The following is a 21,348-nucleotide window of genomic DNA, read 5'->3' on the forward strand; positions in this document are numbered from 1 at the left end:
GATAAAATCATGCTGTTTTTTGTTAACAAATTCCTTAGTTACTGAAGAAATGGGCAAGGAAACCTTCAAGTCATTGCCCCCCTCTAACTGCATGCTAACATTTGTTGTCCTCACCCATATCAACAAAAAAACCTTGTTGATAACGAGTCATAACCCGATTGTCAATATTTACATTAATTTAAAAGTGACCAATGCAGACATACTTTTTTTAATGAATAAATATTTGCGATAAAGCAACATGTGATTATTTACACAAAATAGTAAATCCAAAGGTTTCTGTGATATAGCTTTATTCTCTTGTACAGTATATATATCATACTAAAAATAAACACAAGTTAAAAAAAATGAACAAAGAAACTGTACAAAAATGTATATATACTACATCTTAATTACAGAACAGTCTACTGTCCAAAAAAGGCACTAAATTTCAAAATGGGCAATACAATAAAATTGAACATAACATAGCTTTTGAGATTGAAACAACAGCATTCAGTCCTCTTTTTCTGAGCTATATTCGGATGAGGCGTTTTACAGGGGACACGGAGGAGGGACCTGTAACATGGAAACCCTGACGTACCACGAGAGGACATCCCTGGAGAAGCACCACTACGACTGGAGTACGTATTGATGCTGGGGATTTTTTTTTTTGTATGTGTGGGGGGAAGATATCAGCGTCAGGGTTACAGCCTCTGTTTCAGCACAGCCACCTTACTGGAAATGAAATACATCCGATTCAGTCCTTGAGCACTCATTTCGTCCATCCCGTACTGGCCTTTGCCAAGCTTGAACACTCAGGTTAAATACTGTTGGATATAAATTGGTACTGCTATTTAATCTCTGAAACAATATAAACAATTTATTTGAAAGCAGCTTCAGGTGAGAATCTCCAGATGCACTCGTGTGCATGGCAAAGACAAAGTGAGCTTTATATATATTTTTTTAAGTGTGCCAAGGTCATCTTGCACAAGTACATGGCGATTTTTTTTCCTCAACGGTCAAGTAACGATTTTATCATTTTGCACTCTTGGGTTTGGGGGAAAACTAATGACAGTCAAATGGATTTGGAAAAACATGATGTGATTGGATTAAGTTCAGAATGGGAGAGAGAAAAAAAGAAAAAAAACATGTTCTAGAATTACATTTTCTGACAGATAAATCATGAAGGCAACTCATGGCTTTTTTGAAGGTAAAAAAAATATTTCTAAATGTTTTGAGCAAAATAAAAAATATAGAATTAATCATTCTTAAATGGTGCAGTAAATGTACATGTAGTGAAGGTCTACTGACTTTCTAGCTATAAGACCTTTGTGAAAAACAGTTGAACGTCTACTTAGTTCTCAGTATTTGCACATATTTTCAGCAATTGGTATTTACAAACATGTACTGTCTAAACATAAAACACATTTTTTTTAATTCTCTAAACAGGGTCTTTAGGTCTAGAATTCAATCACATCTTGTTTTATTTCAAATCCATTGTGGTGGTCTCAAGGCAAAACCGGGAAGGAGGGTTCAATTATTTTTGGACCGGACTATTGCCCTAATATTTCAGTGATTTTCTTTTTCTGTGCCAGTGCTCCCACAATAGGAAACATCCAAACGCTCTCATTTCACAATGCAGTCTGGCTTCAGGGGAAGGGACAAGATCACATCAAGTTGAAGTCAAAAGCTTAACATTTTCCTCGTAAGGTGCATTGTTATTTGTCTTTCACAAAGTAAGTCAGACACAAACAGGAAGACTGCCATTCAGTCTAATAATGAATGACACAATAGAAAATACATGTAAAAAAATCTGGTGAACTTAAAAAGGCTTAATTTAACAACAAGCATGATTCTTTTCAAAACACTTTGTACATTAGCCATAAAAATGAGTATAAATACTTTTTTTTTTTTTTTACCTTAAAATCCTTTTTAAATCCTTTTTTAAATGCATGAAGGAGAGCTTTGATAAACACTTTCGATGTCATTAAAAACACAGGATGTGATACGTCCAAATCAGTTAATTTCAACAGTTCCCAAGTATAACTATTATTTCATCACATATTCCTTTCCTGGGCCTCTTGATAAGCAATAGTTTTACACTGGGAAAATGTGTTTAAGTGTTATGTTAACAAGGATAATTCAACAATTAATCTAAATTAATTTTTGTCCTGTTTTTAAATGTCTGCAAATTTGCAAACACTTTTTAAATGTTGTCGATGTACATTTAGTAATTTTAATAAGCTACATTTATTTGTTAGTATTTTCAGTTCCATGAATTGCTCTTGAGAAAAATAATAAATCACTTTTCACTGTGAATATAAGAACATTTAGAGCAAATTATGTTCCACTAATTTTGTGTGAAACAAAATAACACAAATAAGCATTTTCCCGTGATGTAAATCTATTCCTTTGGTCAAAAAGTGCCAAGCTCAGTGTGACTGAAAAGTTGCCGCGTCATCAAAGAAATGACACTTCTGTCCTTTTTCGAGAGAGCTACGCACAGTGAGGAAAACCTGCATTTAAAAGTGGTGGTTTAACCTTTGAGCTAATTACATTGGCAAAGACCAAACCAATTCCACATAGGGTTTTAGTTTGCTGTACTTAATTATTAAAAAAAAAAAAGAAGCTCCTATCACATTCTTTTGGCCATTATAGAGGTGGACAAGTCACGCTTATACATCCAGCCTCTGCCAGCAAGCATTACAACTTGCCCTATTTGGGTCAAACTGGCCCAAGAAAACATATGCCAAATCCATTCTAAGAAATGGCTTTAGATGTCCATGAAGATGGCAGTCAGACCAGTCTGTGGTGCCGAGAGCCGACTTTGAGTCGACCTCATCACAGCATCTTTTCCTTTGGCATGGATGGCGTTAACATAAAAGCACAAATTCCATTAGTAGATAGCTTACGTTTGCTTGATTATCACATTAACTGATTCTTCATTGCCTCAAGCACTTAATTCATCAACGAGCTAAATATCACAATGATTGTTGACTTTCTGCTGCAGAATGGAAACTTAAAAAAAATTATCATTTTAAAGTACGCATGATTCCTGACATGCAAAGCCGTCCTGTAGTGAGCGTGTTTGAACTTAAGGCTAACCATCTTCAGGTTTGCATTTGATAGCAGAAAACCGCAACGATTCCATCCGGCGAGGGGCTGAGAACATTCAGAGCGTTGGGATGGCCGGTAAAGAAATTCTAACAGAGGAGACGCTCTCCACAAGACATCATCCAGAGGCTTCTCCTGTCGTTAATTGCACAATAACAAGGGTGAGTTGCGAGAGTAGGTAGGTAGAACACCAGTAGGTTCGGGTGACTGAGAACTAGAAGAACCTATCTATCATATATACAGTACACATTTATTGAGTATGTCTCTGAGGTTGAGTGAGACTGAGTGAGGATTGGCTCAGGCGACCAGGCTGCAAGAGGTAAGGAGGAGTGTGGGGGAGGAAAAGAAGAGGAGAGTGTTCGGGGACGAAGAGGACGGGAAACAACTGGAACTTGGTTGTGACAAAAGGCCAGGACTTCTATGTTATCTTTTTTTCAGGGATGGTAGTATCCTTTTTCTTTAGTTGTACGATTAGTTAATACATCAGGAAGTTGAGACGATCAGTCATGTCGGTTCGCTTTGGGAAGGAATAAGGTCTCGGAAGGAACAAGGAACACCCTGGAATTAGGAACTCTTGGAGGAACGTTGCGTGTTTGGACCATGGGAACCATTTCCTAAATTTAGTTCCTGGATTTTTTTTTTTTTTTTTGGAAAGTACTTTTACGAGGCCCAGGAACTTTTTCGTCTTTAAACCTGAAGTATGTAATACCTCTCAAGTAGGGGTCTTCTTCTAGCAATGAACTGAACTTAGATATACTTCCCGGGGTCCAAACAAACAAGGGTCCTCTAAAAGCTCCTAGTTTCCAGGTAAGGTTCCTGCGCTGGAAAATGCACCTTAAAATTCCTCCTTCCCTTTGGCCTCTTGTTGCTTCCTCCCCTCTCGCCGTTCAGTCGTCCTCCAGGACTTCTGTCTTGATGTCACTGGGAACCCCTCCGGTTCTAGACAGGGCCAAGATGGTGTGATTGACTGCGGCCATCTCCACAGCCAAAGAGATGGGATCCTGGTGCTCGCTGTGAGCGGCGTTGTCATCCTGAGAGAGGATGAAGGGGAGAATATGGGTTTAAACTTGCGAGTTGCCACACTTGTCCCAGTTGAGTGAGTCAAGTTCTCTCTGTGCTGCAGTATGCTGCAGTTTCCCTGGGGACGTCTGAATTGAAGAATGACCTATTTGGTAGGATTGTGTGAATTCGTTCAGCAAGTTGAGCTATTTATGTTCTTGTAACGTCAACATTTTTATTTCCAATGTTTCATCAGGACTAAACTATACCACACAAATATAAGATGATGTGCTAGCTGTCTTAATTCCGATATGTTCACACTTGTCAGGTTGGTTCAGCTGATTGCCCTTCCCGCACAGTTGGTTTGGTGGAGTGTGAATGCTATCACCCAAAGCCTTGTGGACAACAAACAAGTGAACCGAGACCACTTGACGAGGCTTTTGAAAATTTTTTTAGAAGCCTTCCGTGACATCTCAGGTAGTAAAAATAGCACAACATGAAATGTATGTGTAAAAAAAACAAAAAAAAAAAACAGCAGCGGCGGTATTACTTTCTTTAGTTTCATCCCCAATATGTGTCAGACAGGTTTTGATTTTATGTTTGTATATGCTTTTTACAGTGCGACTGTTTATCCGAGAATATTAAGAGCTTTTTTTTTCCCTCCATTTTATTTCTGGACTAGATCACCAAACCACAAGTAGGCAACTTTAGACAAATCCTGTCGACCATCCCACTGTTAAAGATTGAAAAGGTGACTGATTTTATAAAAAAAAAAATAAAAAAAAAAATGTGATCATGACTAATGTGACTAAATGTGAAGAGTTACCTGTGTAGGGGAGCTGGGCTCCAAGCGGTAAAGGCCAAATTGTCGGCTGAGAGGTCTCTTGTCAAAATATGGCAGATCACATGCCTAAAAGGAGAAGTATAGTTTGAGAAGTAAAATAAATCGACCAATAATTACAATTCGGACCAAGTAATATTTAGTCACTCAGCAACCCACCTCTTCATATTTGTATTTTTTCAGAGTTAGATGACTGTGTGGTATTAGTGTCAAGACGACGGTAGGTCCAGAAAGTTGTTGGAGATAAAGGAAGCTGCTGTACCTGGTCTGTGAAATCGTTCCCGTCAATGTCGTCGCTGTTGGAGTGTCCTCCTGGACTCTGCACGTCTATCCCATGACTCTCCAGGATTGTGGCTTCTTGGAGGAAAAGGACACAGTGTGACATTTACTGTCGATCAATGGCAATTCTTAGTGAGAACTGGAGTGCAGCAGTGACTCGCCACTTGAGGTACTTTTAGCAATACAAACCAACGTACAGATAGTTTCAGGAGTAATTGTTGAGTCAGAATCAACTTTGGAGCCTTTCTCTAACCAACTTTGATGATACTTCTATGACTACCACTGAACTAGATTTAAAGTAGTATTTTCAGCCAACCTCTCATCTATAAACTTTTTCTGTTATATGAAAAATACACAAAATATTTTTTTTATTAAATAAGTAATAAGCCCATCAAGGCTTATATAAAAAAAAATGTTCAATGCTTCAAAGAAACTGTTCGCTCCCAAAGATACATTACCAATGTTAGCTCGCCTCTTGATTTCTTTGCGGCGGTTCGCGAACCAGTTGTAAACTTTGAGGGAAGTGACCCTCTCCAAATCAGATAGCTTCTTCCCTGAAAAGATCAGACGTGGCATTCCACCAACTCAATGCAATGCAAAGTCTACCAATCAATTAAATTCATATCATAGATAGCTTTTTTTTTTTTTTTTTTTAAACTTTCACATAGTACCATCATTGTGATTCACATACTAAATTTACAAATCCTGCAGTTTACCTGGTTTCTGAATAACAGCATTGCAGGCGTTGGCAATTTCCTCCCTTTTGGCTTCATCTGGGTACTGGTTGTCGTTGAAGTAGCTATAAATGGCACGAGCAGCAGGCTCAATGAATTATTTTAAACATGAGCCAAGACAACCAAGTACAGTGTTTTTCATTTCTACCATCAAGCCAGTGTTTTTATTGGTGGGTGTGGGTCTATGGGATTTTGTTCAAAACTTTTAACTCTCTTGTCTCTTCACCTCTCCATCACAGCCAGACACTCCTTCCTCCAAGTGAAGCGGCTTCCCCGCCGAAGCCGGAAAGTTCCCGGGGCTGTGGCCAGTGGAGGAGGAGTTTGCCTCCACTCCATCTCCTCCAGAGGCAATGGCGCCGGCCGCATGTTCAGAGTGGCACCTATCGTCGACAAAAAGAAATGAGCATTGCTCCGAGTAGAATACACAGGTATCATCACTTCTCGATGGGAATATTTTGTATGGAACATTTTGATTTTCACAATTGTGTCTAAGCCAAAACCAACACACAGCACTTGAAAGACTGGTGGTGTGTAAACAAAAATAGCATTTTAAACATGAAGCATTAAATTATCTTCAATCATGTATCCACGATTACAAAAATTCTGTCACAATTTTAACAACCCAAGTACTGCTGTGCGATACGGCCAAGATTGAATGTACCAATAATCACGTACGTATATCCTGATAAGAATTTTACATAATGAAGGGACATTTTTCTTTGGGCTTTTCTCTATTTGTTTGACATGAAAAAAAAAAAGTTAAATGGATAAAAAAATAAAAATACAATAAAACACAAAATATCCGGTAGAAAAATGAAATCGGTTTTCACAGAATGTACACTTTAGCTGTGTACATTTAAAGTAGTGTAATGTTCAGTTGTTTACCTCCATGCTCTTCTCGAAATGATGGAAGCAAGCTACTACAAAGCAGCAACATTTCCAGTTACATTAACCGTCATTTCTTGTTTGTACAATGTTGGCGTGGCATTTCAAGTCAGCGTTATCACACCAAATTCCTACTCTGACTCATCCAACTGCAACCATACTATTGACACCCAGCTAAAAGGCAGGACACATTTGCAGAGTCATAACCCAACCCAAACTGGTTAACCCTGCAATAGTTTTTGCAATCAGCATTAAAAGGGCGTCCGTTTCCTCTGCAGCATTGATGGAAGTGTGCGCGGTGCTTGGCGGGGCTCACTGCGCCCATAAATTTCACAACGAAAGAGCAGTTTGCAGTGCTGATGGCGTTGGCAGACCTCCACCAAGGAGCATGCCGCAGAGGACAAGGCGTGGGATGTCTGCTGCCTGTCTATAAGTTGATACAGCACACATTTACACTGGAGATGCCAAGTCAGCATGTCACTTGTTTAAGCAACCACATTGAAGTGTGGCTTTAAAAGTGTGCGTAAACCTCCTTTCAGTATTTAGGGCTTTGCCTCTTCCCATTCGGAAATATTAAAGCACGTCTTTAAATATTCTAAGTGACGCAGCATCACATATTTTTGTCAGGAAAGTGCTCCTTAGGTTGGCTGCATAAATTATAAAACAAGAGTGTTTCACATTTCATCATAAACTTGTAAATCACAATAGTATCCCGCTAATCACGTCAGAAGGCCCATTTCAGGATGTTCAACACTTGAGCATCTCATCAATCATCTAAGAGGAAACTTCAAGCAGCACATTGCTTCATCTTGACTTTAAAACTATAAATACACCAGATTCTCTGCATTTGCTTCTTCTAGGTAAAACTGTACCTGGTGTCGTTTTCTCCAGCGCGTACCAACGGTAGAAGGCCCTCTTCTTCTGCTCACTCAGATCGGAGCCATGCTGCAGCAGCCAATGGGAGATTCTGCTCTGGCTGATGCCTGGAAGGAAGCCAGACATCAAATTAGTGAGTGTTTTACATCAAGCCCTGGCACAGTTAGCAGACAAATCCCTTGAATAATAATTGTGCCAACAAAAGGGCAGACAAGAGAAGAATGCAATATTTGTAATGTAGCTCCTTGCATCACTAATGTACTGTTGGGTTATTTAAAATAATACATCTGCACTCGAAAGTACTCCAAGGCGCGAGTGTTGGTTGGTCTTGTCATCCCCCATACCCAAATGCACCGAGTTAGAATTTTTCTTCAACTGACAACTTCGCCAGCCATTTTGTGAAAGTTAAAAGTTAAAATGTTCATACAGGACATCAAGAAGTAACATTGGCAGAAAATGCTCTGAATAAAATGTAAAAATGTGGTTGGTACTTACCAGTGACTTGTGCCACCACAGCCTGCGAGATCCGGCGGTTCCCCAGAAAGGCTTTAATCTCCTCTTTTACCATGCTGCTATCCCTCCTACAAAAAAACAACAACCCACCATTACTAGCTACAAAAATACTGACTACCAAGAGCAGCAAGAAGCAGAGGGACAAGCAAAGCACCCACCACAGTCTAAGCAATCAGGTAAGATGTTTGACATTACACTTTACATTACTACATTTGGTTATTCTTGCCGACTGTGAAAAATTACATTACTTGTTTTTATTCTAATAAGCATACTTATTTATCCCCCCCAATACTGTGTCCACAACACACACAAAAAAGTTGAAAATATGCTTACAAACAAAAAGGTCGATTCAATGGTGACAATTTACAGGATTTTTGTCGGATACAGGTGGCAACTCTATCTGTAACCTACACGTGTTGTTAGAATTAATATAAAGCAGGAATTGTCAACTGTTGGTCCGCGGCTCTCTAGTGGTTTGTGGCAGTATTGCAGGTGGTCTGCGAAATTCAAAATAGAAAATTGTAACTTTTTATTTTAATAAAATTGATTTATTATTTAGACGATTTATTTTTCAGCTACTTTTGTGAATCGTTTACCCATCCAAAGTATGTCAATTTTAGCTGATATTCCCAAAATAGACATACAGATGCAAATAAATAGCCTGTATAGGTCTATCCTCATTTGTTGCAAAATAAAATTAATAATCCGCCAAAGCAGTTTTTGCCGAGTTGCTTTTTGGTTATAATGGTGAACAAAACCAGTTGAAAACCTCTGATATAAAGTATGATTGTTTTGATCAAGTCATGTTCATTAACAGACATGATTACTGTAACTGCATCATCGTTTTACTGATGCACCAAGTTAGAGCAAAATATTTCTTCTATCTGTTGGATTGGTTCTTCTTCCTATATGAAAGAAAAATTGATACCGCATGAAACCCTAAACTGAATTGAAAATCAACGTGAATCATATCGGGCCCTTGTGAATTGAATCGAGTTTGAAACTCGAAATCAATACCCAGCCCAAAGCATGACGGCATTAGAGGTTAACGGTGGTAGGAGAGGGCTAATGTGTAAGTGCTTAGAGGCTGAGGAAAAGGTGGATAACGGGAGAATACTGATGGATCGTAATGGCCCTAAGTAGCTACTACAATGCTACAGTGAGCATGTGATTTCGAGCCCTAATGTTATTTGACATTTTGCAAAGTCGATCCAATAAAATTGCCTGAGGTGGGACCGAAAAGCTTTCCTGCACCCCAACATAAATTATGTGGTGTTTTTCTTTGCAATTAAATAGTATGAATGCAGGTACATTGTAAATAACACTGTTACTTCTGCCCACGCTCTCTTGAAGCATCACAGAATGTATAAACTTGCAAGGGCAATGATTTTCAGCAAAATTGAACTGATTACTTTGATTCTGATCACGTCACATATTCTTCTTCGCCCTGATTTGGATCCTCAGTCAGTTCAGCAGCTGTAAACAAGTTAATACTGTACATTCATTTAATTTAATCTAAGATTAGCGCTAGTCAGAGTAGTAAAACAAAGTTTAAAATGAGTTAATCCGAATTTAAAAAAAAAAACAGAGTTCTGAGTTTAGTAAAACTCAGTTTAATTGAATTGAGGGCCCTCGGTCTTTTTTCTACTGACCTCATCAGCTCCTCCACTTTATCGTCAACATCAAGGTCCTCTTCTATAGGCTCGAACCCAAAGGTTCTTACTGCTGCGGCGCTGTTGACAGGGTAGCGAGGAGGAGACAGCTTTCCGTTGGGTGTGGCAGCTAGACTGTCACGCCCATTCTGTGACAACGCCACCAGTGAGACAGGTGAGGGCAAGATGGTGGAGGGTGGCGGCGGCGCTGGAGGTGGGGAGGTGTCATAGTTGTTACTAAGAGAGGGCGAGAGCCCCCCGCCGTTGCTGCCAAACTGCGTCTGCGTGGCTGTGGATATCTTGGAGGTCGTAGAGGAGGCAGTGGTTGCGGAGTGGTCGCCGACGGCATCTTCGCCATTGTTGATGGCGCCGTTGCACGTCACGGAAGAGGTGGTGGTTGCGGAGGCAGTGTTGTTGGAGGCAGAGTTGTTGGTGCAGCTGTTTGTCCCGCCTACCATGTAGGCGGAGGAGGAAGAGGAGGAGGATGAGGTGCGGCGACCGAACTTGTCGCCGTGCTCCCGGTCCAGCCGGTCCAGAGTTTCCAGCGCATGCAGGATCTCCTGCTTGGTCATGCCGGAGCGGCGCAGCCGCTGCAGCAGATCTATCTGCTCGATAGTGAAGCGAGGCTCCTCGCTGAAGTCAGACATCCTGATGCTGAACTGGAGACAAATCGGAATGGTTAGGAGCCTAACGACAACGGGGGGGGGGGGGGGGGGGGGGGGGGGGGGATGTCAGGGGAAATACAAAGGGAATCTGAGGCAAAGAACTGCAAGAAGACAGAAATAGACAGATGAAGGGGATTGTCAAGGGGGAAATGAGAGGATTAAGTAGGAAAGGGTGGAAAAGAACTCAGCTGCAGATGGGCAGAGAAAATGAGAAGGATGAGGCAGCGACAGGAAGCGGCGTGGCAAGATAGAAGGCAAAGTCGAGAGAAACTGTAGGGAAAGTGAGAGAACAAAAACGGCAAGATGAAAATAAAGCAGCAGCAGATAAGAAAATGAAGAGTGAGAGATAGAAGTGTGAAAAGAAAAAGGATGGGAGGGGCTAGGCATACAAAAAATATATATCAGCTATTTTTGGGAACCAGCGAGCAACACACGCCGAGTGCCAGAGTCACCTTGACAGCTGATTCGATCTTAACATTCTGACGGCCATTCTTTAACAGCTCCTGGACATGCGCACCACCCACGCTCAATGCTTTTCATAAGCAATTTGCTATGCTAAAAATCAATGTGTCTAGAATACGACTGCAGTACACTTTGTGTTACGTTTGGATTTTGTGCGCACTTGCTTACTCCCAAAACAGACACTGAGTGATCATTAGCCATCCGTGTTCACGCATTTACAGAGTTAACTATTAACAGACTGCAACAAATTTAAATGATGCAATTCAAGACCTGCACACAAAACACAGATGTTCAATTGCCTGGTTTGTGATATATAAAAGAGACCAACATATTTATAATTCCACAACTTTTTCCTCCATTATTGTTATCTATAACTTGTTTAACTCGGTTGGAAAAACATGCTGATTAGGTAAATAAATGTAAGCAATTGAAATGTGGTTGTGCAAGTGTGCACACCCTTATATACATCATGATATTGAGTTGGCCACCACTCAGAAATGTTTAATGTCAGATCCTGGTTGATCTTTCTGGCCACAATTCCAAAGAGTCTGTTTAGCACAAACACAACATTGCTCGTCACCAACAGAACACGGACTGTTTTATTTTCCCAGTGGCGCCTTTGTCAAATCGTTATGAATTATGAACAGTAGAAAATTGCTAATCAGCATTAGCGTGAAACCTCCAGACGTCCGCTAGAATACTAAAGGTGAATATGTCCAGTATGACAATGATGTAAAGAATGTAAACATTATGTAAAGAATAGTTTTAATATGGCCAACCCCAGCAGGAGAGGATTGCGCATAGGTGATGCCCTCCCAATTTAGAGCATTTGTTTTGCAAAGAGAGGGCTGATAGACTGCCAACTTACATTTGGGTTGTAAAGATTATTGGATCCAATAAACACGAAAAATGTTTTGAACACAAACCTGAGGTGTGCAGACTTTATATGCACTGTAAGTGGATAGGAGCTTCTTTTTAATCGGAAGACGCATTCAATGCAACTTTGCATTGAAGGAGAAAATATAATTGAACTCGGAGAATCATAGAGACAATGTTTATTTAATTGACAGATTATATTCGTCAGATGTCATTAGATTACGATGAGTCTTTCACTACTGTTACCTAGTTTCTACTTAGTTTAATACCTGCCCAACATGAGTTTTAGTTGTAGTTAGGGTCGCATAGTTGGAACCCCAAATTTGTCTTAGGTTAAATCAAGAACAGCAAAGCAAGCCTTACGGTGATGCCATTTTTCACGCCCTTTGCCCAAATAGCTAATGTTAGCAAATGTATAGCAGACGGATACTGTACGAGGTGACGTCAAATTAGCCAGCTTCAAACCACTACATTCACAAATTCCAACCATATTTTTGACAACCGCATAGGCCTGCGGGAACCATTAAAAAGTAATAACAGCAAATAGACGGGTTCGGCAACATGCATGCGGTATGCACTAGTTAGCAATATATGCTAACCGTGCCAACGCGATGACTTGCTGACGTTAGACGCGGCGACTGTCGCTGCTGCTAGCGATGGTTTGATATTAATATTACAACATTTCCAGTGCATTGTATGCCAAACTACAACACTTACCTCGGTTTATATTGTCCACTTCACCATCTAACTTGAAGGAACGATCAAAAGATCACCTCGACTTAAAGCGAGGCCCGGTAATAACGCAGTTTGATGTCAGTGCCCCGTTCGACTCTTTTTTTCCCAAGGATTTCTAATCAGAGGCGAATTATTTGCCTCTCCGCTTTGTCTGTCTGACAACAGCCATATTGACAAGCAGCACTTTCGAGGAGCTCTGAGGGAATTGTAGTTTTCTCTTCAAAAAACCTCTCCAACAGTTGACGGAGTTTCTTGGGAGTAAAAACTACAAATCCCCTAAAGGACGAAGAGGAGGGGTTGCTGGAGGCAGCGCTACAGTTGGCACTGAGTGCGTTAATTTGCATCCTCTCACTTTATTATCGAATCGTATTTTATCAAATGTTGCAAACTTGCTGCTAAAAAGTTCAACGAAAACCTGAACCTCATTATTTGCTTTACAATCATAATGATTAACAGTTCAATACTTATCCTAAATGAACAAAACAAACATTCTTTGTGATTAAAACATACATAATCTTGAAATCGTATAGTTGTGTAATGTGACGAATGGACACTGTATGTTGTATGTATGTTTGCAATCCTAGAAATACTGAAAAGGGAGCAACAGCAATGTCTAAATATTCTGTTAATTCTATATTAATTTATACAAACATAGTTGCAAAGCTTTGTGTTTTTGTCTCATTACTGTTGATATTTTTGCATGTATTTAGTCTGTCCATTTTTGTGCGACCCTGCAACTAATTTCCACGATTCCCCTCGGCACTTAACATGCACTCTCTCTAGTCAACTTTCATGCATACCCAAATTCTGTATTTGAATGTCGTTATCAACACCTCTCTGAATACCTGATCATGACCCAAGTCATGACGATGTTGGTGGTGGGTTGCACAATCTTTGAGAAAACAACAGAGGGCAGCAACATCAAGTAGTAAAGTGAGTAGCGTTTCCATTGACGAGCCAGTAAAGTAATAGCATTTGTAAAATACTACCTTTATTTTATAAAATGCAAATGTGCATATACGTGGGGGAAAAAACTTTGACTTCTGACTTTTTCCCTCAGAATTCTGACTTTAAAGTGATAATTCCCACTTTAAAGTCAGAATTCTGAGAATAAAGTCAGAATTCTGACTTTAGTTTTTCATATTTTATTGGATATTTAAAAAAAAAAAAAAAAGATCATCCCCACAAGTCAATCATGGTAGAGTTTTCCTCACTCTACCTTCTTTGCAAGAACCACACTGGAGACAATTTGCTCTTTTTAGCACTTGCAAGTGGAGAAAGCCTTCATCACCTTGTATGATACAGAGGTGCTTGAAAGCAGTCTGACTTTCGCCTCTTGCAAGAGACTATTCAGAGAAAGCAGGGTGGAGGTGAGAATGAACAGGTTTCGGGGTCACCTCTGCAAACTGGTTAATCATTACAGAGGGTCTTAGCTCTTTGTTTTACAAGGTTGTGGAAACAGATACTAGTGGAGCATTTTAGATAACTAACTAAGCAAGAATGTTTCCACATCATTTGGAAAGTTTCAACAACTGCAGGGAATGTGGAAAGTTTTAACGAGTCAAAGTTAATGATTCTAGTTAACATTCCAACATAGTCATACGATCAAAATAATGTATCAATCCTAAAAAATAATATTTAGTCGTCACAAATGTCAAAACATTTAACATACTATATTTCACAATGGCATGACCCCCCCCCCCCCATCAAATCAATATGGAATCACCCAAATTACCTTGAAATATTTTCCCAGTTATAATCATTTTAAAAGCAGACCGGAACCAGTTATAAAAGAAAGCATAAATAAAAGGATTCAGCATTGAATTAGATAACGTGAGCCAGTTCAATGTTTCAATCGCAGGAATCGACAGGGGGTGAGAGAAAAGTGGCTGAAAGACAACACAAAAAAAGTAAGGAGACATGAATAATAAAAACACTCCCATAACAATGGCCAGGGTTTTGGTAGCTTTCCTTTCTACCTTACTCATAGAGTTTGAGATCTGGATGCTGCTCACCTGCCTCTGAGCTACAAAAAAAATCTTCAAGTAGATGCAGCTCATAATGACTGCAGGTAGGTAAAAAGCCAAAACAGGTCCCATAATGTTTGACAAAATAACAGTAACAGAGCACATTTCCTCACATGTTCCTTGGCTGTATCCTCCTATTATAATACAGAGTCCAATCACAGCGGCAATACCCCAGCACACGAGAATCATAGACAGAGCTACTTGAGCAGTTATTTTGGATCTATATGCCAGAGGCTGACACACAGCATAATATCTGTCAATAGATATGCAACATAAATTCAAAATCGATGACGTGCACAATGACACGTCGAATATATCTCGGATTTTACAGATGAAATTGTTGTCAAAAAAACACGAGGTCACAGTAAAGGTCATACTGAAGGGAAAAACCAAAAGACCAACGAGTAAGTCAGCCAAAGATAGAGACAGAATAAAATAGTTAGTAGGAGTGTGAAGTTGTTTGAAGTACACAACTGAGATTATTACAAGAAGATTTCCACATATTGTAGCAATAGACAAAAAAGTAAGGACACAATATCCTAAGATACATGTTATAGACGGGTCACTTGTAAATATCAAGGATGAATTGGAAGACTCGTAACAAGGATGTTTGGGATTTGTAGCATCAGTCTTGTTCCGGAACGAATCCGGTTCCATGCTTTAGGATTTCTGCAATAATGATCAACATTAATAGCATTTAAAATAATAATGTTACACAATATGAGCATTTAAAAAAAAAAACCGGCTGTTAAAACAAAGCATTACCCCTAAAAATACAGTAAATCACATTTGACAACAGTATTAGCATTTAAAAGGATAATTCTGTTCAAATAGAATGTAACCCCAACATAAGACTAGACTGACTCATTAACAGAACATTTAAGAAAGAAGCACTTTCAGACGTGTTCCTGTTATCTTACCTGTTAATTTAATGTGAATATTAGTTCTTGAAGCAGTGGTGCCTGCTCATTGTCAGTGCCGTCTAGCTTCTAGCTATTTATAAACCCGCATCTCATTAACATAATCAAAACAGCCGACCCTCCGGTTACTGAGCCACGGTTAATGGTTGTTTGTCTATACAGCATGAAGCCTGTGATCAATGGGCAATCAGTTCAGGGTGTACTATGCTGCCTTGCCATAGGTGTAAATTACAGGGGTGCATTGTGGGGGGGCATATTCCCTGCATATTAACTTATGCATAAAAAAACACAGGGAAAACAATAATTTAATAAAAAGAAAAAACTGTTAAAACAAAATAACAGTCCAAGCAAAACCAAGTCTCAGCCAAAGAATGTCGAAGTGTTTTAAGATGAATTTCAGAGTAGGCACCAAGGCATTTTGATTAAGTGATTGATTAAGAGTGACACGTTTAAAGACACATTTCTATGATATGGCCTTTAACTAACCTGTAGTGGCCGATTCGGCTGGAGTTTGTTTTGACACTGAATCTACAACATGAAAAACATCCAAGCAACATCCTGACATAATAAAGTGGAGCTGGAAGTTAGCATTAGCTGTAATCAGCGGCAAGCTTTTAATTGTGGTTGACTGCATTGTGCCGATCACATAATGATTAATTTATTATGATTATTATTATGAAGGTCACTATTATTAAATTAGCTTGCCGGTGCAGTGCACTGTGCAACGAGGAAGCAGAATTCTGCGTGCATGTGAGTCAACAATGCAAAGAATGTTGCCGCCTCTTAAATCATCAACAAGTTCATGAGACTTCCGCCACCACGTAAAATCCACCCTCCTACTCTGACACTGCGATCGCTATTATATTCATAAAAACTTTAATATGTAATCAAATAATAATTTCATGACATATTTAATTTGTTAATAAAACAACAAAAGATACATAATCATTGTAGTCGATTAACTATTGAAGGCAAATGTGTTGTACTTCAAAGTTAAATATAGCATTGTACTGGATTTAAACAACAAAAGAAGTTGAAGCCCCTGTAAAATTACGCCCAGTTTGAATATTTAATTCAAAAGTACAAAAGTTCTATACTATTTTGTGCAATGTGCTTTTTATATGTATGAATGTCTTCTCTTGCGTATTATTTTTTGACTTTCTGTATCCAAATATATTTCTGTATGCAAATTCCCCCATTGTGGAGCAAACTTAAGTTATCTCAATTTATCTTATCTTGACAGCTGAGTATGGCTACTGTCATTTGTAATGTAACAACACAGTATACAGAGTGTGTTTTAGTCACCTACTCTTAAATACGGAACTGTTTTCTAAAGTAAAATGAGACCTAAGGCAAGAGCAGGGGGAAGTACCGAATGACATGTAACATGGGCGAGGCTGAATTACTGAAAATGACAGCAAAGCTGCAACAACATTGCTGAGATGGTAATGATGCCAATTAGGCCGCAAGAAAGTTTGCACTGCAACCAGGAAACTATCAAATTGGTTTTGTAACACAGGAGATATGTATGTGCAATGTACGATAAGTTAAGTAGGTGAGTTGTTGTCACAAAAGGGGCAGATAATGATAGCAAACAGACATAAGGGAATTGGTTAAACACCTGATCAAACAACAAGCAGTTAGAACCAAACGTAAACAACGTAAGTAACAACAACAACACAATTTTACATATGCACAGTATAAATAGTTGTATCACTGTTTGGGGTGGGAGCTGCACTGAATACAACATGAAGGCCCTGCAGCGCATAGTGAACACGGCTGGTAAGGTTATTGGTGCTTCACTCCCCTCCTTGAAGGACATTTACACCTCCCATCTCACTCGCAAGGCGACCACGATTGTGAGTGATGTGAGTCACCCTGCTCACTCTTTGTTTGATCTTCTGCCCTCTGGGAAGAGGTACAGGAGCCTGCGCTCCCGCACCACCAGACTCACCAACAGCTTCATCCTCCAGGCTGTTAGGATCCTGAACTCGCTCCACCCTTCTGCGTAGCGTCCTGTACTTTTGCGCTATATTCTGACTGTCTGCTGTTTGCACACTTGCTCCATTTTATCTCCTCTTATTTATTATGTTATTTGTTTATTTATTATTCATTCGTCACTCTTATTTATTCTTTGTTTGTTTTTATTTTTTGTGTTGTTTACTTGTATGTATATTGTGTACGATGTCTTGTCACCGTGGGATAGTGGGAACGTAATTTCGATTTCTTTGTGTCTTGGCATGTGAAGAAATTGACAATAAAGCAGACTTTGACTTTGACTTTTTTGTTGCACGACTTTATTAGATGGTGTTTTACAAACTACCATGTAAATCAAAAAGTACTATGTATAGATTAAAAAAATGTATAACCGGGTCACGGCTTTGAGATAATAAATTTAAATTGACGGCAAAGGCAGTTCACAAACAAGCAAACAGCATGGAAATAAAAACTGCAAGTTTTGGGCTCTTCAGTACATTTATTAGATATTCCAATCCTGCAGGAATACAAACTCCACATGCCATTTACAGTTGTGCAGTTGCGGGAGGCAGATGGTACACATTTCTTTACTGCTCAAGTAGACACGAAGATTAATAAGAACAAGAGAGGAAAGACTGAATAGACATGCCAAAATATCTGATTACATTTAAACACTGAGAATTGCAATAATATCCCAATTAAAAGAGTTGTGTGTTTGTAAAATCGCCTTGAAATATTTTCCCAGTAATGATCAGTCGATAAGCTGTTCTGAACCGGCTGTAGAAGATAGCATAAATCAATGGGTTAAGCAATGAATTTAAAAGCGCAATCCAATTTAGCGTTTCCATCACAGCGATTGGAGTTACATTATATACTAAAGGCTGAAAGATGAAGTAAATGAAGAATGGTGCCCAACATAAGATAAAAACTCCCATAACAGTAGCTAGAGTTTTGGTAGCTTTCCTCTCCATTTTACTGACAATTGATCCTGACATTGTACATGCTGTACTCTGGATGCTGCGTACTTGTTTCTGTGCAACAAGAAAAATCCTCAAGTAGATACTAAGCATTACGATCACTGGAATATAAAAGGAAAATATGCATGACACAGAGATCAAAATCATTGCAGCCATTAGGCAGCTTTCTTCACATTTCCCTAGACTAAATCCGACAACTGTAATTCCAATTCCTATTATTGCAGCAAGACCCCAGCTTACCATGATCATGATGTCAATAACTTGATCATTTATTTTACTTCTGTAGGTCAGAGGGTGGCACACTGCGTAATATCTGTCAATCGAAATACAACAAAGATTTAAAATTGAAGTAACACTCAGTGTGATATCAAAACCGTCTCGTATTTTACAAAACAGGCCTTCGTGATGCCAACAGGAGAATATGGTGAAAGACATACTTAAAGGAAAAACCAAAACTCCGACCAACATATCAGCCACAGCTAAAGACAAAATGAGATAGTTAGTATGTATGTGGAGCTGTTTAAAGTATATGATTGAGATTATTACAAGGAGGTTTCCACATATCATACAAACACATAATAAACCAAGAAAAACATACAGTGAAACACATATAATTGACGGATTACTCGTAAATATGTATGTTGTATTATCTAATACATAGCAGGGATGTATGTTAGTATAAATGTCGGTCAGCTCTGGTTCCATTCTTCTGGATTCCTGTGAATAAACATTTAGTTAATTATTATTTGCATGAAAAGCATTGATCAACTTGCACCTAAAAAAAAAAAGAAAAATCAACATTCATGAAAACAACAAAGCTTACCAAGTTAATAAGTGCATCAGTGTTACATTCACTTTGTGAGCAACACATTTGGACCCCTTCATCTTTATACTATTGAAGGCAGATATTTTGTCCAATTAAAATGCACGTTTTTGCATGACGTCATAGGGTTGTCTTGCGGCTTCCAGAAACATTAGCTATGCCTATGGCGACCCCTGTGAGACATCCTTGCCTTCGTCCGACTCTGAATCTGGCCCACCACCGGTGTGCCCTGCCCCTCATCCTCGCAGTGGTCTAAAAAGCGGACATATAGACAAACAACTACCGTATTTTCCGGACTATAAGGCGCACCGGACTATAAGGCGCACCTTCAATGAGTGGCCCATTTTAAAACTTTGTCCTTATATAAGGCGCACCAAACTATAAGGCTCTTAAGTACCATTAATGCATCATGTCAGATTTTTAATCCAAATCAAATCATTCTCCATTTTATCTTTTTTATTTCAACTTCAGACGCAACAAATTACTTTATAATCACAAAATAATGATCCATAGTCTTTTTGATTCATGATTCATAGTCTTCAGCGGGCCACTTATGATTGATTTAGTGACACAATGCTTCGGGCCAGTTTAAATTTAGGAATTTGGTCCATATATAAGGCGCACCGGACTATAAGGCGCACGGTCGGCTTTTGAGAAAATTTTAGGTTTTTAGGTGCGCCTTATCGTCCAGAAAATATGGTATTTGCACTCTCATTCACTTTGGAGTGGTCAGTTGGCCTACCATGCATTTTTTTGGAATGTGGGAGTAAACCGGAGATCCCGGGGGAAACCCACACAAGCACGAGGAGCACATGCAATCTCCACACAGGAAGGCCAGAGCCAAAATCGAACCCACATCTACACTGTGAGGCAGACGTGCTAATCAGTTGATCACCGTGCCGCCCACTGAAACACATTATTCAAAAAATAAATACATTGAAAATAAACCCAGGAAGCTAATTATTAACTGACAATGGGCCATTTCCCCCATAATTATGAATTGTTTTAGTTACGTTTTATAAACGCAAAATGCAGTATCAATTCGCTAGGACTCTCGCTTTTTTTTTAGTTGTAGTTATTTTATTAGTTCCTGTTAATTATAATAACCTCGATGCGGACACAAATACCCCAACTTCCTTGCCATGAAAGATCCATAAGCTCTGATCCAAATATCTTATATGGTCTTTTTTTAAGTGTTGGAATTGAAATGCTCTTTTGATAAACCATTTTGGCTGTTAACATTTGTAGGCCGAATGAGCTTTTTGACAATCGTTTTAAAGAAGATTGTAAAACAGGGGTGCTGCTAGGACGTGACCAATTCGACTTGTTCTTGTTCACAATTCATTTATTCGCGTATTACAGTGATTCCTAATCAGTGTGCCATGGGTAATCATCATCTCGGACTCTTGGTTAGCAATTCTGAGTGGAGGTTATATTTTTTCTTTTTAATGAAGGATTCTAATTGTCCATAAGTGTGAATGTGACTCAGTTTAATGTAATCCACTAATCTGCACATTTCCGATTACCAGTTTTTCCATGTATAATGCGCCCCCATGTATAATACGCACCCTAAAAATGGCATGTCGATGCTGGAAAAAAGCCTGTACCCATGTATAATACGCACCCAAATTTTGACTCCTACTTAAGTCCGTAAACGTAAAATTATTTCAGAAAAAAGATTATCTTTGGGAACAACCGGTTGTTATTCTGCCGGTCAGTATCACTGCGCATGCGCTAGCAAACTCGATAGCGAAGAAATGTTTCGGATTTGTGTAGGGTACATTGTGACAGCAAACGAGCAGGTGATCGAGCAAGCGTCTGATACGAGAGCATTGTGTTCGTATGGAGCGTGTTTGAAGTGAACAGCAGAGAAGAAAGGAAGGCAAAGTGTTGTGAAATAAAATATTACCTGTAATACGCATTTAGGTAGAGAACTGAACTCTCGCTCTTTATATAGCTGACGTGTCAAAAAAAAAAAAAAAAAACATTTTACCCATGTATAATGCGCACCCCAGAT

General features: G+C 39.2%; 3 protein-coding genes and 1 long non-coding RNA gene across 5 annotated transcripts; 1 reads left to right on the forward strand and 3 right to left on the reverse strand.

The window, feature by feature from the left end:
• Positions 1 to 273: 273 nt before the first annotated feature.
• Positions 274 to 12,816, reverse strand: hmbox1b (homeobox containing 1 b). Of its 2 annotated transcripts, none has more exons than XM_037244190.1 (10): positions 12,590 to 12,816; positions 9,870 to 10,528; positions 8,200 to 8,285; positions 7,701 to 7,811; positions 6,170 to 6,323; positions 5,926 to 6,008; positions 5,668 to 5,763; positions 5,193 to 5,284; positions 4,916 to 4,999; positions 274 to 4,121 (listed from the first exon to the last, which is right to left on the reverse strand). In XM_037244190.1, the coding sequence occupies exons 2-10, from the start codon at positions 10,514 to 10,516 to the stop codon at positions 3,978 to 3,980; spliced, it is 1,497 nt and encodes a 498-aa protein (XP_037100085.1). In that variant the 5' UTR covers positions 10,517 to 10,528; positions 12,590 to 12,816; the 3' UTR covers positions 274 to 3,977. The 2 variants fall into 2 exon arrangements, with proteins under 2 accessions (XP_037100085.1, XP_037100084.1); XM_037244189.1 differs by having other exon boundaries at positions 5,193 to 5,287; positions 12,590 to 12,815.
• Positions 12,817 to 13,441: 625 nt separating this feature from the next.
• On the forward strand, positions 13,442 to 14,678 carry LOC119117721. Its single transcript, XR_005096584.1, has 3 exons — positions 13,442 to 13,540; positions 14,469 to 14,517; positions 14,598 to 14,678. It is a non-coding gene; the product is annotated as an uncharacterized LOC119117721 (long non-coding RNA).
• LOC119117719 (trace amine-associated receptor 1-like) lies at positions 14,239 to 15,666 on the reverse strand. The gene is made up of 2 exons (XM_037244192.1): positions 15,569 to 15,666; positions 14,239 to 15,306 (listed from the first exon to the last, which is right to left on the reverse strand). Exon 2 carries the CDS (start codon positions 15,289 to 15,291, stop codon positions 14,314 to 14,316), a length of 978 nt encoding a protein of 325 aa, XP_037100087.1. The 5' UTR covers positions 15,292 to 15,306; positions 15,569 to 15,666; the 3' UTR covers positions 14,239 to 14,313.
• A 2,461-nt stretch (positions 15,667 to 18,127) lies between these two features.
• On the reverse strand, positions 18,128 to 19,213 carry LOC119117718 (trace amine-associated receptor 1-like). Its single transcript, XM_037244191.1, has one exon. It carries the CDS (start codon positions 19,211 to 19,213, stop codon positions 18,230 to 18,232), a length of 984 nt encoding a protein of 327 aa, XP_037100086.1. The 3' UTR covers positions 18,128 to 18,229.
• Between the last annotated feature and the right edge of the window lie 2,135 nt (positions 19,214 to 21,348).

Source organism: Syngnathus acus, chromosome 24 (assembly GCF_901709675.1).
Source record: "Syngnathus acus chromosome 24, fSynAcu1.2, whole genome shotgun sequence".
NCBI classification, from domain to species: Eukaryota; Metazoa; Chordata; class Actinopteri; order Syngnathiformes; family Syngnathidae; genus Syngnathus; species Syngnathus acus.